Source organism: Pseudorasbora parva, chromosome 10, assembly GCF_024679245.1.
Source record: "Pseudorasbora parva isolate DD20220531a chromosome 10, ASM2467924v1, whole genome shotgun sequence".
Classification (NCBI taxonomy): Eukaryota; Metazoa; Chordata; class Actinopteri; order Cypriniformes; family Gobionidae; genus Pseudorasbora; species Pseudorasbora parva.
In genome coordinates this window covers 27,639,620-27,657,028 of record NC_090181.1, presented here as the reverse complement: position 1 = coordinate 27,657,028, position 17,409 = coordinate 27,639,620, and the positions used below count along the sequence as shown (strand labels likewise).

At 38.3% G+C, this 17,409-nt stretch overlaps 1 protein-coding gene across 1 annotated transcript in view; it reads left to right on the top strand.

Annotated features, from left to right (window-relative positions):
• The first annotated feature begins 625 nt into the window (after positions 1-625).
• sptlc2a (serine palmitoyltransferase, long chain base subunit 2a) overlaps positions 626-17,409 on the top strand; it is a 34,146-nt gene continuing 17,362 nt past the window's right edge. The window contains exons 1-9 of the mRNA XM_067455704.1: positions 626-879; positions 2,421-2,615; positions 5,081-5,235; positions 5,512-5,660; positions 8,886-9,010; positions 10,591-10,684; positions 12,641-12,746; positions 12,925-13,144; positions 15,011-15,137. Coding sequence (XP_067311805.1) covers positions 760-879; positions 2,421-2,615; positions 5,081-5,235; positions 5,512-5,660; positions 8,886-9,010; positions 10,591-10,684; positions 12,641-12,746; positions 12,925-13,144; positions 15,011-15,137 — 1,291 coding nt within the window. The 5' untranslated portion in view covers positions 626-759. The remainder of the gene's footprint in view (positions 880-2,420; positions 2,616-5,080; positions 5,236-5,511; positions 5,661-8,885; positions 9,011-10,590; positions 10,685-12,640; positions 12,747-12,924; positions 13,145-15,010; positions 15,138-17,409) is intronic.

Below are 17,409 nucleotides of genomic sequence, written 5' to 3'. Positions count from 1 at the left end.
CTATCTATCTATCTATCTATCTATCTATCTATCTATCTATCTGTCTGTCTGTCTGTCTGTCTGTCTGTCTGTCTGTCTGTCTGTCTGTCTGTCTGTCTGTCTGTCTGTCTGTCCGTCCGTCCGTCCGTCCGTCCGTCCGTCCGTCCGTCCGTCCGTCCGTCCACCCACCCACCCACCCAGCCATCCATCCATCCATCCATCCATCCATCCATCCATCCATCCATCCATCCATCCATCCATCCATCCATCCATCCATCCATCCATCCATCCATCCATCCATCTATCTATCTATCTATCTATCTATCTATCTATCTATCTATCTATCTATCTATCTATCTATCTATCTATCTATCATATTGTTCCCGAGCCCAATCATATTAGCTATATAAGATTACATTGTTCACATTGTATAGTTGATCTGATTTAATCTGCAACCGCAAGCATACAAGTATTTGAGAATGGACAGACAGGTGAAACACACAGAGGTTATTCGAGTTCAATTCTCCCAGCAGGGGAAGGGAACCGAAAGAACACGCCCTTTGCAGTACAAACCACGCCCAATATCTCAACTCTGCGTTCTGATTGGCTGGCTCGAATGACAGGGGCGTCGATTTCCGGTGTGCGGAGGCAGGAATTTCAGGTTTCCCTCTTGTCGGTCTCGGGGTAGCGTAGCGGGGACGCGCGTCTCCCTGATCACCGACTCATTACCATCTTTCTGTTTTCATGCATTTGATCGTATGTGTTTAGTCTTGGATAAGTATGACTGAGAGCGCGGGGAATAAAAAAGAGGATTGTCATGCAGGGAATGGTGTGAAACCAGGAAGGAATGGCATGGTGAAGAACCATCATCACCATCATCAGTATCAAAAGCAGGAGAAGGTGAGGCCACATCATGCATTCAGAGCTTCGAATCATGCATGTCTAATATTTCATATCTACATGTGCATTTTTTGGCTGATAACGATGATGCATGGCAACACAACAGCTGCTCCCAATGCTGTGTCTGCCTCTGGGTAGCGTTCAATTAGTGCATGACATGCACTTTCACTGTTTATGGCATGATCACATGTGGAAAAAAGTTAAGTTTGACAGCCAGATGAGATGTAGACTTTCTCCTCATAATATATCTTTATGAGCCCTGGCCATCGTAATAAAACATGATGATCTAGCTAATGTGGTACTGCCATAAGTGGAAACAGTTTGTTGAACCAGAAAGTTAATATGCAAGAGCAAGCTCATGCTGTCTTTGCATTTGTAAGTCAAATGCATTGAGAGGCAAACCAAGTGTCTTTTTTGTACACAAAACTTTAGGGACTTTTGAAAATGAACCAACCCTGGGAAATATTAATATAGTTTGCTAGGTTTATTTTCAATCACTCTTGAGTAGGTTTAAGTAATATACTTTTGAATTATAATGTGTATGTAGTTTTGCGAATATTACAATTTATGTTTCATCTTCATAGAAAATAGATTAGACTTATATAGTTGATTTAAATAATGTATTAAATATATTGTTAGTTTAAGTAACATACATAATACATTATATATATGTAAAAATCTTAATATGCACATCTTATTTTTATTAATATTTACATCTATATTCTATATTTCATGTAAAAAAAATGTTTTAATGATAAATCAGTCAATGATCTAATAGCTAAATAGCCAAATTTATTTGAGGATGGCAAGTCAAGATCTTGTGTTTTGGAAGCAACTCATGATTCAAGTTAAAGCTCGAGGAATTTCCGTCATGTGCCTCCTCTAAGTGTTTTGAGTGGGAGAGATCGGTCATGGTAATCTATTCCAAAATGTTTTTTACGTTTGTTATCATCACGTCTTCTTTATCCAACTAAAAATGTGTGGCTCTGATCCACTCTGAATTGTAATGTTCAGCAACAGCCTTTAAAGGTATATCACACAGGCCTTTTGTAAATATGTTATCGCTCATTTTTCCTGGAAGCCACTTTCAGTCTTGCAGTTGAATATTTAAGTCATGCTGCTGTCTTGGAGCTGGTGGCGGCTCACGTGGATGTCACTGTTGCTAGACTCCGTGGTATTTGTTAGTGGGGCATGACTAGTCACATGTGCCTGCAAATCACAGGGTTTTGAATGAACTGCTTAATCTGTTTGCTCCAAAACTTATATGTGATCATTTGGTCACTATGAGTAACCGAGTTCTTGACAATGGGAGTCCAAACTTTTAAATTGTTTAAGTTAATCTGACTTTTCCAATTTATCGACGAATAAATCTTGCAGTGTTACGAATGCATGCCACTGTTTCTGACCTTAACTGTTAAATTAACCAAAAAGGGTTGATCTGCAAACGTTTGCATTGCTCAGGCAATTTGCACAGCTTGTAATCAGTAACCTCAATGTGATGGTGCCATGACTACCGTGTTTTGATGGGCTTTGCTTTACAGGTTTACCATGCTGCTTGCAATGGAGAACTTTACAGCAGGCCGTTCATTGAGTCCTTCGAGGAAACTCCCATGCTGGTTGCCGTGCTCACGTACATGGGCTACGGCATCCTGACGATCTTTGGATATCTGCGGGATTTCATGAGGGAGTGGAAAATAGAAAAATGCCACATAGCCAGAGAAAGGGAGGAGCAGAAGGTAAACATTGTCATGTGCGCTTGGTGGAAAAAGTAAATATATACACTACCGTTCAAAGTACCGTTATACAAGGATGCAGTAAATTGATCAAAAGTGACAGTAAAAAGCCATATGCTAATCGCTGAAGTAACCCTTTAAAGGGTTAGTTCACCCAAAAATAAAATCGATGTCATTAATGAGTCACCCTAATGTCGTTCCTCGCCCATAAGACCTCCGTTCATCGTTCATCAAAAAACAGTTTAAGATATTTTATATTTAGTCCAAGAGCATATGCAAGTGTATGCACACTATACTGTCCATGTCCAGAAAGGGAATAAAAACAAAGTAGTCCATATGTGACATCAGTTAGTTAATTAGTCTCTTAAAAGTATCGAAAATACATTTTGGTCCAAAAATAACATTTAAACTATTAGTTTATTCAGCATCTTCTTCTCTTCCATGTTTGTTTTCAAACCTCAAATAAAGATTTGAACGGTTCTTAATCAGCGTATTAATTCATGATTCGGATCGCCAATATCACTTTATTTCAGCAGTTTGGCAGTTTGACACGCGATCCGAATCATGAATCAATACGTTTATTCATAACCTGCTTGAATCTTTAAACCCGGTGGAGAAGACAATGTCATAGTGTTTTTGTTATTTTTGGACCAAAATATATTTTCGATGCGTCGAGATTCTGATGTCACATATGGACTACTTTGATGATGTTTTTATTCCCTTTCTGGACATGGACAGTAAAGTGTGCATACACTATGATACGCTCTCGGACTAAATATTTTATATCTTAAACTGTGTTCTGAAGATGAACAGAGGTCTTACAGCTGTGGAACGACATAAGGGCGAGTTATTAATGACATACACTTCATTTTTGGGAGAACTAACCCTTTAAATCAAGATACATTTACTTAAGATGCAATACGGAGAAATTAAGTGAAAATAAATAAAGAAAGAAATTAATTAATTAATTAAACAAAATTATATGAGAATATGCTTAAAGCAAGAACAAGTATCTGCCAATAGGTATGAAAATGACTTTCATTTGAATTAAGTTGATTTTTCTGAACCCATTGACTAATAATTGTTCTTGTTTTAAAGGGTTAGTTCACCCTTTAAATCGGTTAATCATACAGCCACTTTTACAAGATTTCTTATCATTAAGTAAATGTATCTTGATTTAAGAATCTTTTAGATATTTGCACGGGAAAACAAAACAAAACAAAAATACTGAAAAAACAATATAACTTTGTTGCATTTTTATCATAGCCTGACAAGCCAGACTCACATCAAGATGTTTGGTCTGGAAACTCACCATTGACAGGGCTCAATCTGAGGAGCGGGATAAACGGTTGTCTTTCAAACTCCCTCTGCATGTGATAGGATAGCGCTACACCAACCAGAGCAACGAAGGTGAAACAGAGCTTGTTGATAGATTAAACATTCGCCGTATCCGGTCGGCTAAACTCCGAACACATCTTCCCTTCTTAAGAATGACTTCAATGCCGTTCTTTGTTCTTTTCTCAGAGAAAAGCTTAACTCCAAGTCTTCCAGAGTCGTGGTCAAAGCTGATTCGAAAGATCGCTGCCGTTCGCCAGTTTCTGTGTTTACTAGAAGCACGCAAACGCAACTCGGCCGTCGTCATTATGACCCCGCCCACCGACTCTATACATGATGTGATTGGCCCGGCAAGAGTTAGGGGAATACAGCTCAGAAGGGTATTGAGAGTTGCTAGACGACACTCGTGGGCAGATTAAATTTGCTGCCGCTAGGGTGCGTCTAGATTTCTAGGCTAGTGTTATCAGGTACAGTACAAGTTATTTCTGTATTCTAGTGTTTGGGAGCAGAGCTATTCAGACTTTAAAGCTATTTTTGGTCAAATGAATTAAAAAGAAATGGAGATCTGTTGAAAATTGTACTTTCAAACTTTGAAGTGCTGCTAATACAACTCATTCTGTGCTTCCTTGACAATTACATTTAGAGAACAAATTGATGTGTTTTGTTCCCTTCCATTTCCTTAAATTTTCTTTAATTGGTCTTAAAAAGGTCTTAAATTTACTTTCATTTTCACCTGTATTTTTCATGTTTGAAGTAAAATTGTTAAAGAACAAATTAGTTATAAAAAAATAAATATTTTATTTTAACTGATTACTTCTGAAAATTCATATGGCAGAAAAGATTTTTGGAGTAATTTACTGTGAATGTACAACAAATTAGACTTAATTGGTAATTTATTGGTGTAAGTTTGAGAGGAAGAGAACATTTTGTTAGAGGAAGGATATTGTGCAGTTTACCGTTACTGTAAAGTACTTTAGGCCACTGAAAGGTTACGCTTTGTTTTGCTACGTGCTTTTGTATGGATGTTGTTCTTCCTAAAATATGGTATCCAAGACCACAGAGTCACCGAAATGTAAGGAGTGAAACAAATATGTCAAGTATGTGACTGTTCCTGTTACTTTTATCTCCCCAAGGACTTTGTTCCACTTTATCAAGACTTTGAGAATTTCTACACAAGGAATTTATACATGAGGATTCGGGACAGCTGGAACAGGCCCATTTGCAGTGTTCCTGGGGCTAAATTTGACCTTGTTGAGCGGAGTTCCAATGATTACAACTGGACCTTTGAGTAAGTAGGCTGTCTGAACCTGAACACCAACAAAAACACCACGTCCTCACCACGTTTTACCTCCCAAGATAAGAGCTGCATTAATCTAATGATGCTAACATCAAGTTCATTTACAACTCATTACAATAAACCTTCAAAAGTAAGGCTACTTTAAACTATAACCTGAAATATGAAGAGACAGAGGTTGTATGAAACAAACAATCTAGTATAGAGTTGTCAAGGATTAGCATTTGCTAAAAAAAAGTAATTTAATGCTATTGTATTGCGCTATTTCAGATACACTGGGCGAGTGGTGAAAGATGTGATAAACCTGGGCTCGTATAATTATCTGGGCTTTGCAGAGAACACAGGCTTCTGTGCCACCGCTGCTGGAGATGAGACGATGAAAGTTGGGGTGGGCGTGGCCAGCACTAGACAGGAAATGGGTGAGTGTTCGTTGGCTGCTTTTTTAGAATATATAGGGACAAAAATGTCCTTAATGGGCATTAATTATTTGTGCTTGCACCATTGAAACATGTCCATCTACTGCATGTTTACCTTTAAAAACTATGGAAGAGCAGCGCAGAAGAATGCAAAAAAATTCACATTCTATGTGAATGTCCTCTATTATAAGCCATCATCATACCACAACCGCTAGAAACCGGACGTGACAAAGCAAGCAATGCAAGTCCGTTTGTCCTTCGTATAAAAAGTAGTTGAAGTACATCAGAAATAAAACAGGGCAACATTTTACCGTCAGTTTTTTTGTGTGTGTGTGTTGCGTCATGCCACGCTGGATTCAGTGTAGACAGCATCACTGATTATAATGGGTTCTATTTATTTTGCGCACGTCGCATCTCGTCGCTTGCGTCTGGTGTAGACGCACTGTAACATGCATGTCTTGCATTCAAAAACAGCTCAAAAGGGCCCAATAGAGCGAATGCAGAGATTTTGAGACGCATATTTGAAAGGCAGACTTTTTTAACCATCTTAAACTCCAAACACGACCATCTTAAAAGTCGTATGAGGAAACGCTCTAAAAATGTCAAAAGATGCAGTTCAGCGTGCATAGATGTCCATCTGAATTAGGGCTTGGAGATATTACTGAAAACTGTATTAGGATATATGTGTTTCATATCGGTTGATATCGATAATTATTGATTTTTTTTTAACAACCTATTTAGCATAAGGACCAGGAGAAAAATATATTATATTAAAACATTTTTATTTTAAACTTAACCTTCCACTGATTATAATGACGTCAGTTATAAAGGCAGAAATGTCAACAACCATGAAAAACACTTGAATAACTAAAGTCTAAAATCACAATGAACAGTTAAAGGGGGGGTGAAACACTCAGTTTCAGTCAATCTCATGTCAATCTTGAGTACCAATAGAGTATATTGCATCCTTCATATCTCCGAAAAGTCTTTAGTTTTATCATATTTATAAAAGAAATATGGGCTGTACCGAGTCTTTCCAGAAAAAAACGAACGGCTGGAGGCGTATCGTGTGGGCGGAGCTAAAGAATGACGATCGCGCACAAAGTCCTCAAGCTTGGAGAAACCCATGGCTATCTATCTCAGCTAATAGATATATGATCCAGAATCAAATTCGGAGGCTGAAATTGAATGTTGTGAAGCTTCCCGTCATTTCTGCGTTCAAATCCCAGAATGCTGTGCTGAAGCGTTCAAGTCGCTTGATGTCACCCATAGGAATAAAGTGGAGCGCGGCGCGACCTATAACGATATAAGTGTTCACGGACGACTGGATCTGCAGCTGAGAGTGTTTATGGGCGTGCATTTGCTCTCTCGCTCTAGTAACGCGCGCGCACACCCTACCAGGAGAAGAGCCCGTACGGCCCATACAAGGACTCTATCGACGTCAAGCCGACCCATACTCGAAAAAAACTCTCTGAAACTTGTGAGAATCCGGAAGGAGTATTTTTGACACAGAAATACTCCATCAAACGTCCAACAACTTTGTCAATGTTTAGGATGGGAATCCAAGTCTTTAACAGTGTAAAAAGCTCAGTATGCATGAAACAGCGTTTCACCCCCCCTTTAACAGTTATCTCTTAACATTAAGGTGCAGTGCTTTTGTAGTTCTTTGTACTGTTTGGATGCTTTGGCATAAGGCGCTGATGCAGAGTGCCTCTCTATGTTGTTTTCAAGAATAGTACTAGCGGCAAGCGCGGCGAGTATAAACCTATAAACACCTCCCCAAACAGAAGAGGCGTGCACGCAGTCAGCGGAGGCTTGTGTTTGCGGAGCCAGATGAAAGTATAAACAATTTTGTGGTATTACCAGTCTTGGTTGGGACGACAGTCTTGAATAATTTGCAGACAACATTGGTCTGACTACAGTCAGACTTATAAAATCCCAAAAAAAACTGCCATACTGGCGAGCTGACTTGTTTTCCTGTTTTATCAACAGTTTCCTCTCTCACTGCGGCACTCATTGTCCAGTTATCACTCCACATCAGTTCTGTTACTGAAGAATTCAACGCGAGACAACGTTATGGTGCAACCGAACTTGATACTGTTACATGATTGGCTGTTAGTGTTTCAATCCCTACGTTGCTGGGTTACCAGAGAGTAGTGCCTGTTCATGCAACCAAACTTGCTTCACAATCTCTGGTTTCTTCCGACAAAAAAAAAAAAAAAAGTTTTATTGAATGCATTTTTCACTGATATCGAGTACGTGTCTATCTCGATAAATATCGTTATCGTTTTATCGCCCAGCCCTAATCTTAATATGTGTATGGCTTTAGCAGCAGTGCTTGCAAAGTTGGGAGCACTTTCACCTTTTCTGTGTTTAAAATGCTAAAGCTTAACATGCTAATTAAATATCAGCTTAGGCTGCAAAAGGAAAAATAACAAATGTATACGTTGTTTTCTCCGGAATATCAAGTTTTGACGTTTTAATAAAAAACTTTTTTTTCTTTTTAAAGGGGTGGTTCCGTGTTTTTTTTCTAGGCTTGGTTGTGATTATGGGGCGCAGTATAACATGTCTTAATACCTTTTTTTTTTTAAACCCAGTATTCTTCTTATTCGCTTATATATTACCTTTATTCCACACCGCTGTTTTCACTGTCCTATCCTAAGCCCATCCCTCTGAAAAACGCAATGGCCTTAGATTGGTTAGATGGCCAAATGTAGTTTCATGTATTTTTATTGGCTGAAGTGCCAAGCACAGGTTGTCTGGAAACGTCACGCCCCTCACCATTACAGGCAGAAGTCACATCTGTCTTGACTAGCAAGGGTTTATGATGTCACCAACCCGGGAAGAGGGTTGTTGTAGTACAAACCAGCCGTTTTTGTAGGCGATAAACTGCCATAACTTTATGAGACAATATCTCCGTTTGCATTGAACTTTCAGCGCTGTAACTCGAGCAGCAACATTACACACTAACTAAAGTTAAAAAAGTGAAATCGCATGCAACCACCCCTTTAAATGTATGAAACGTACATGGAAGACTTGTTCACAGTGAAATCAATATAACGTATTTAGAAAATAGGGTGAGTTTTCATTAAATCTACTTAGTTATTATGTAGTCTTATAGGAGCTTACTAAGATGACTTTGTTTTACACACAGGTGTCGGTTCTCTAGCTACTGTTTATTATAGGTGATTGTTTGCATTAGGTGATTTATTTGTGTGATTTTCATAGGCAACCTTGAAAGACATGAAGAGTTGGAGAAACTAGTGGCGTCATTCCTGGGAGTGGAGTCGGCTATGGCTTTTGGCATGGGCTTTGCAACCAATTCTATGAACATTCCTGCGATAGCGGGCAAGGTTTGAAGCTCTAGACAGTGTTTTTTATTTTTTTTATTCACTTTACATTTTCCAGTTTGCCAACTTCTCTCTTCCAATCGCTTGCTGTGATGATCTATCCAGGCAACTCCTAAAATTCGTAGGAGTGTCAGCACAGGCGGATCCTACCTTGACCTGTCAGTGCTTGTTTAAATGATGATACAAATGCTTCTAGTGTGTGAATGCTTTCCTTTGTTGGTTCAATCATGTATGTAACATTTTACCTAGCACATAGGGAGGAGATCACTGTAATAGTACAGATAGACCAACGGTTCCAACTCAAATAGTTTGTGTAACACACAATGGAATGCACTTGATATGGCACAAAATGACCACAGGAAATGTGCTTAGCTGCAAGTGAAGCAGAGAGATTTCCCAACCTCACTTCCTGTAACAGGCCAGGCGTGGTCTAGAGATTTAGCACTGAAACAACTTCCCTGATTTATATTGAAACAACAAGATAAAAGCAGCAACAGAAAGAATGTTAAAGGCTTTAAGTCACATTTTAAAAAGCTTCTAAAGACATATTAAAAGCTGATTAAAAAATATATATATTTTTATATACGCTGCTGTTAAAAAACTGTTAGTAAGGTAGTCAGTAAGGTTTTTTGTTGTTGTTGTTGTTGTTGAAAGAAATTAACTTTTATTCAGCAAGGATGCATTAAAATGACCAAAAGTGATTTAATAAAGACTTTCACATTGTTACAAAAGATTTCAAATGATCATGGTTTCCTCAAAAATATTAAGCAGCACAACTGTTTTCAACACTGATGATAATATAATCAGTCAGTTATAATAATAACTGATAATCTTCACTGATAATAATTTAATCAGATAATAAACTCATAATAATAAGAACATTTGTTTTGAATTCTAATAATATTTCACAATATTTCTGTCTTTCTATATTTTTGATCGAATATAGGCAGCATTGGGGAGCATTTTAAACTAAAACATTTAAAGTTAAACTTTTCAACAGGTGTGTGTGTCCCTCATTTCCATATTGTTTTTTTTAATTCGTTTTTTGACGTTACACCTTTTCTACTACTTTTTATGTGTGAAAGGTGTTATACAAATAGTACAAATAATAATGTATTGTTACTGTCATTAAATATTGACATAAGTGACCCCGGACCACAAATAAGGGTGATTTTTTTTTATATATATTGAGATTTGGGGTGCACTTCACACTAAGCACTCTGAACTGTGCCCGAACGCGTTTGACCCCCAAAGCCAAGTTCGTTTGACAAGTGTTATTGCACTGATCCTTGCCCTGGCACGGTTTGTTTGGCCAGCCCTGGCCCGCTTGGAAGAGGTGGGCCAGAGCACGGTTCGTTTGGGCTCGAGCGCGGTTCGCACGCAGTGTGAACGCTAACCGCACTAGAGCATGGAACAGCTGTGTGTTACTGTCATCATTACGACAGAAAACACCAAAACTACTACAACTTGGATACACTTTCTCTATTAAATTATATTTATATAATATTACTACACTATATGTAGTATCTGCTCAATGACCATTTTCTTAAAATGACCTGACACTTTTCTTTTGCTGTTTGTAGGGATGTTTGATTCTAAGCGACGAGTTGAACCATGCCTCTTTGGTGCTGGGAGCCCGGCTGTCCGGCTCCACCATCCGTGTCTTTAAGCACAATAGTAAGTTTACACTGAGGTGCATCTCTTATCTTACCATATTTACATATACACACCCTCAGTCGTGGTTCACAGCTGTTAACAGCACATGGTGAAGAATGAACTTTTGGTGAAGCTCCAATGTGCATAACCCACGAGGCTGCATCTGCTTGAGTGGAAGATTAACAGAACTTGACCCATGTTAAAATCTTAAAGTAAGGTATTTAAGTTTTATGAGGTTCCTTATTTGTAGTCTGGATTGTTTTTAGACTTGTTTCTGAATGCCAATTTGGTTAATGTCCATTCAAACCCTATGAATACAAATGCTATCACTGGAAGGTCGGCTCTCGATCACAGTTCAGCTGTGTTATTTTAAATAAATAGTCAATTTGGACAGATGACTGTCAGTGATTTGATTAATAAATGAGCTTCTAAACTGATAAAGTGACTTGAGGTGAATATGTAATGATCCCTGAATGAAACCCTTGAGTCAGATTGTAGAGGCTTGGGAAAACTTCAGCAGCACTCTGATTACTTATTACTGAAGTGCTCAGAACACTTCTCTCACTGACAGTTTGTAATGCATTTATGTGCTGTGGTTCCTTAAATTACGGCCAAGGACACAAGCAACATTTTAATACACAACGACCCCAAAAAACACTTAGCTTTCAAATGACCACTAAACAAATCTTTCATTTTATGGTAGTTTATGTCACCAATATCCTGCCATTTGACCTTTATATGCTATAAAGAGACACACCTTGCGCACCACACACACACACACACACGTGTGCACTAAGGTCATGTGAAATTGATCATAAAAGTTGTTTTTTCTTTTTTCTTTTCTTTTTTTTCAGCATATAATCCTGAAAATGATATTAAAGTTTTCACAAAAATATTCAGCAGCACATATGTGTTCAACATTAATTATAAGAATAAATATTTCAAATCAGCATATTAAAATGATTTCTGAAGGATCATGTGACACTTAAAGGGTTACTTCAGCGATTAACATATGGCTTTGTATCAGTAGAAACCCTGAAACCCATTCAAATGATCGTGCTCCCCCCTCTTATATCCCCCTGAGACGAGAGATTTATGCATTTTATTTCTGGAAAAATTCCTCTCGTGACGCAAATTGATGATATTTGCGTCACGAGAGGAATGATTGCCCAGAGGCTAAAGACTACAGCCAGCAGAGGGAGCCATTTCCGCATGTTTTCAACTCGTGCATGGGGAATGGAGATCACACTTACAGCACAGCTCAGCTACAGGCATTAATTTAAACGGATGCTAAGCAATGTACGTGTTTTAACTTCTCAAATTAATTTCTATGAAAGTTAAGCTTCCAAAGGCATGAACTGAAAACGCGTTGTGAATGTATGCCGCGAATGTGGTCGCGATTACCTCAGCTCTCATCACGAGAGCTCATCAACTCATTTATGACGTTAAATGTAATCTGACTCCTAATCTGAGTCTGCTGTGAAACTCACGCGGCAACTCGATCGTTATATTGAACAGACACGTTCAGTATTTAATTGTAGGAACTCAGTCTCTGTAATCCAGTAGGTGGCTTTGGAAATGGCCTCACAGGGCAGCGAAGCATTCTGGGAATTGTAGTCTTTCATCCCCATGAGACAAAAATACATTTTCTGTCTTTTCTCAGTCTAGAAAGCACCAAATTAAAAAATAATTTCACATTTCTACTACATTAATGACCCAGTTTAAATACAGATTCATCTTCCCAGCACTGAAGTACCCCTTTAAGACTGGAATAATTCCATTGCCAATGAAATATTTTTAAAAAGGAAACGGTTTAAATTGTGATACTATTTAGCAATTTTACTGGTTTTACTGTATTTTTGATCAAATAAATACAGCTTTGGTGAGCATTTTATTTTTATTTTTTGCAGATGAACTGTAATGTATCCATCATTATATTGCAATGATTAACTGCTTATTTTATTTGTTTCACACCAGATATGCAGAGCCTAGAGAAGTTGCTCAGAGATGCTATCGTTCATGGCCAGCCTAGAACACATCGACCCTGGAAGAAAATCCTCATTCTTGTTGAGGGCATCTACAGGTGATTAAACACTCACTTTCCTTATACATGCAAATGTGCAGTTCTGTACTCCTGCGGTTTTCTCAGGTGTAGAACGTTATCACATGTAAACTGCTGTACTGTTTAACCGCAGTTTAACCATCGAATGAATTGCCACACATTTCAAAGTTTAATCCACTCTAACTGGTCCTTTACTTAGTATGGAGGGCTCCATCATACGACTGCCAGAAGTTATAGCCCTGAAAAAGAAGTACAAGGCCTACCTTTACCTGGATGAGGCTCATAGTATTGGGGCATTAGGACCGAGTGGTCGAGGGGTGGTGGAGTATTTTGGACTGGACCCCAAAGATGTAGACATCATGATGGGCACCTTCACAAAGAGCTTCGGTGCTGCTGGTGGATACATAGGAGGGAGGAAGGTATGAAGTTCAAGTGCCAATTTGTAATTATAGCCATTTTCTCACCAATTGCAGAAGCGCAAGCAATAACATGTTTGTATAGTTTGATATATTAAAAAGGTTGTGAAAAGTGAAAAAAAATGTTTAGCAAATATACATTACTATTAAAAAGTTGGTGGCCAATACATTTAAAAAAAATAGAGTATTATTGTGAGTTATTATTATTATTGCGATTTAAAATAACTTTCATCTTTTAATTATATTTTAAAATCTTTATCTTTTTTTCAGCAGCCATTACTCCATTCATTTAGTATCACATGGTCCTTCAGAAATGTGATTTGGTGCTCAAGAAACACTTCTTATCATTATCAATGTTTTGAAAACAGTTGTGATTCCTAATTGTATTGAGGAAACTTTTTTTTCTAGTTAAATACATTTATTTTCTTCTTCTGACACTACTTATCAACTCGGTACATCCTTGCTGTATAAAACTATTAATTCCTTTAAGAAAAAAAAAATTACTGACCCTGAACTTTTGAATGGTAGTTTATATTTGGCTTAGTCTTTTGTAAAACTCATAGTTACAGTTAAAAGGGCACTGTGTAGTATTTTTCCGCAAAAACCACTAGGCTTAAAAAATAACACTAGTGTTATATATTTTGTTCAGTTGAGTTCTTACAATATCCAAAATGTTTCCAACTATTTGTAAATTGTGAGAAAATTGCTATTTTAACCAAGGAGCCCGGACGTCTGAGGGAGTTGCCTGTTAATTTCATCATATTTGCGTTACCCTCAGTTTCTGGTTTTATTTGGCCGAAACGCTTTATTTATAGCAGGTTGCAACAAATGTCACAGCAGCCGCTGGATGAACGCACAGAGTAACGTCATAACATCATTTTAAACACACCTAAATGTATCTAATATGAAAAGAAGAGCTGCATTACCTCATACTCATGACCGGAAAAGCAGAAATGGCGCCCGCGACTGTCCCGTCATAATAAAAGGCCCGCTGCTCGCGAGCCGTGAGTTTGTGTAACAATCTCTCTAGCGGCCTTGCTCAGCTCCCACAACACTCTGTCCTGCCCTGCTTCATACTACAGTAACGTTAATAACCGCATCCATGAACATGATTTCTGCCAGAGTCATATCCCGATTCTTTTCCGATTATTTTCCACCGGCTGTGAGGTGAAGACTCATGTCCTAAGATTCAGAGCTCAAACTTGCCGTCATCAAACTATCCCTTTGTTCTGAATAGGCGACTTCTAGCCGACGGAAAAATTACATAGTGCAGCTTTAACTTACAGTATATACAAAGGCAACAAAATATTTAGACATTATGAAACCGTAAGGGTTGTTTGGTTTCATTGTGTTTTAGTGAATGATTATGTCTACATCAATGATAAATGAAAAACATTTGTTTTCCGCATGCTGACGACAATGTCAAAATGATTCCCAGTTTAAATGACGAAAAACACTGTACTGTGCATGCCGGGCCAGTAGTTGGCGATGTAACTTTGATGGTAACATGGTCATGACGTACCAGTTTTCAGAAAAGTCTCGCTTTTGATAATAGTATAATTTTAAAATTGGACTTTGAAACGTGTTTATTTTTTTATGCCCCTAAAATGCTGTTGTCGTGTAAATGAATGATCATTTTTAGTTGCAAACGGTGCCGTCTAAACGGCCCTTAGTTTACACCTGTTCTTTATTCTGTTGATTAGGCACATGTTTACGACCCTAGTTTCCTTCAGGTGTTCAGTGTCATCTATATTTATCGTGGTTGTCTTTCTAGTTTATGCCTGTGAATGTCCTGTTGAAGTGAATATTAAAGAATGTTTTCATTACAGCTGCACCCTTAAAGAAGCGTCTTACTTTTTCATCCTTTAGGATTTGATAGACTACTTGCGAACTCACTCTCACAGTGCAGTTTACGCCACCTCCATGTCACCACCTGTCGTGGAGCAAATCATCACTTCTATGAAGTGCATTATGGGAGAGGATGGAATGACAATAGGTGAGTTTTACTTCTTTTTTCCGCTTCAGTCATGTTTTCTTTTAAGAATCCGAGGCACCCAAAAATAAATATCATGTCATAATTTACTCACCCTCATCCCATTCCAAACCCATGTGATTTTATTTCTTCCATGGAACACAAAGGAAATGCTGAGTAATGCTTTTTTCCCCCATATTAATGTTAACGTGAATTGAAGCTTTCAAACTTTAAAACTGAGCTTTTAAAGTTACATAAAAGTAGCCCACATGATGATAGCTTTGTGTGAGGAACAGACTGAAATTGAATTTGTATTTAGAAAAAAATATGCAATCATACAGATTTGGACATGCGAGTAAGTATAATGACAGACTTTTATTTTTGGGGTGAACTATCTCTTTAAGTTCAGTATATATGTCAGCTGTGTGTTGTTGGGTGCACCACAAGGTGGCAGTATTGACCCAAAAATAGCTAATCAGCTTCCAAGGCTGTACCATGGATGGTCGTCTTCCTTTTGAAGCAGCTTCATTACATTTGTACATTTACCTGGCAGATTTATTATTATTTTTTTACCAAAGTGACATGTTATAACTTTCATATTGCGACAAATATTTAACATGGCAAATCAAGATGCTGTGTCACTAAGACACTACAGATCAAGAGTCAGTTGTCCTGTTCACAAGATGATGTAGGCTTAGCAAAATCAGCCCAGCCTGCGGTCACCAATATGCCTTTTTTCTTCTTCTGGCAATCAGTCGTGTAGTAAACTGTCCTCCTCATGTAATTTCCTGTTCTCATGTATAGTACATCTGCACATCATTGACTGAAAAGCATCCCTTTACTTTGTCAACTCCATTGTTCTCGTCTTTGCTTTATCGACTGTTTTATTTCACTGTGAAAATACAATCTTTAGGTTTGTTTGCTCTGTGCGCTCTGGATAAACTTGGCCCAGAAATTGAAATAAGTGTTTCTCGAGGATCTCTTTGAAGTGAGACGAGGAGAGGGGGGCAAGATCTGTCGATGTGAGATTTTTCTTCATACAATTTCCCAGTGCTCATAAAATGAGACTGATTAGTTCAACAGCTGTACACAAACTCCGTCCAGGTAAAATATTTAGCTCAAAGTTTAAACCTCAGAAATGTGTTAACAATTACCCATGTAACTAGTGTGATCTGGCCCTATGGTTAGACCCACCAAACTGCCTCTTTTCTTCCCTGCCACTCAATCAACGCTGGCAGCTACAACAAACAGGCTCAGGCCCAGGTGAAGTGCTCAGAATGACTAATATGAGTATAACTTTGCTTGGCTGAGGGCTATTTTCATCTCCCGACAAGGACTTATTGTTCCCATCATCCTTGAGGATGTCTCCTGAGAATATCTAGCTGTCTCCCAGTGACTTTTCTCTTCTTATTCACCTGCTGATGGACTTCCTGACTTTCACCAGCATCCCACATGTATGCAAAAAACTCTATAGACCGTTGATTTATAAGATTGTCCTGCTCTTTCTGGTATTAGTACGGTGTTTTCTTTTATATGATTATTTGTATGTTTTAAAACACCTAAAGGAACGCTCCACCGTTTTTAGAAATATGGTACTTGGGCGCAGAGATATCACACAAAACATTGTGATCTCTTAACAGCCAGAGGACGTGAGGATGAGAGCCGGGATATCTCTGCGCCCAAGTAGCAGTGCTTTGCCTGTGCTTTCCCATAATATAGTCCCAAGTCAATATCTGCCTAGGAAATCGCCTGGTCTTAATCTGCATCGCTATTTGTACTCGTTGTGAATACACAGACCACAAAAAGTACTTAGGTATTTTTTGTTTTTTTTTGGATCACTTTTACTCTGGACATGCTAGCTGGCAACATAGGATTCCATTCATTATGCTAAGCTAAGATAGCGGCAACCCTGCCAAACTAAAACAATGCATCCACTGAGACAAAAATGCATTTGCCCACATATCTAAATGTACGAAAGAAGTTGAATAAGCCTTATTTCTAAAAACAGTGGAGTATTTCTCTAAGTGTTTTAAAGGCACTATATGTCATTTTCGCCGCTAGATTATCGCTTATTCAGAACAGACGTTGCTTGATGACACCTTCATTTTGTGGAATCATGGGAGTTGTTGTCTTCACCTCTACATCCGGTGGAAAAGAATCCGACGGGACTTGGGGAGATATCATATTCATTGATGAGCATGTATTAAATCTATTAAAAATGTATTAATGTTACTAGTAGTATAAAGCGGTAGCTGCATGGAACGATTGCTAATGAGAGACAAGTGCGACACACGGC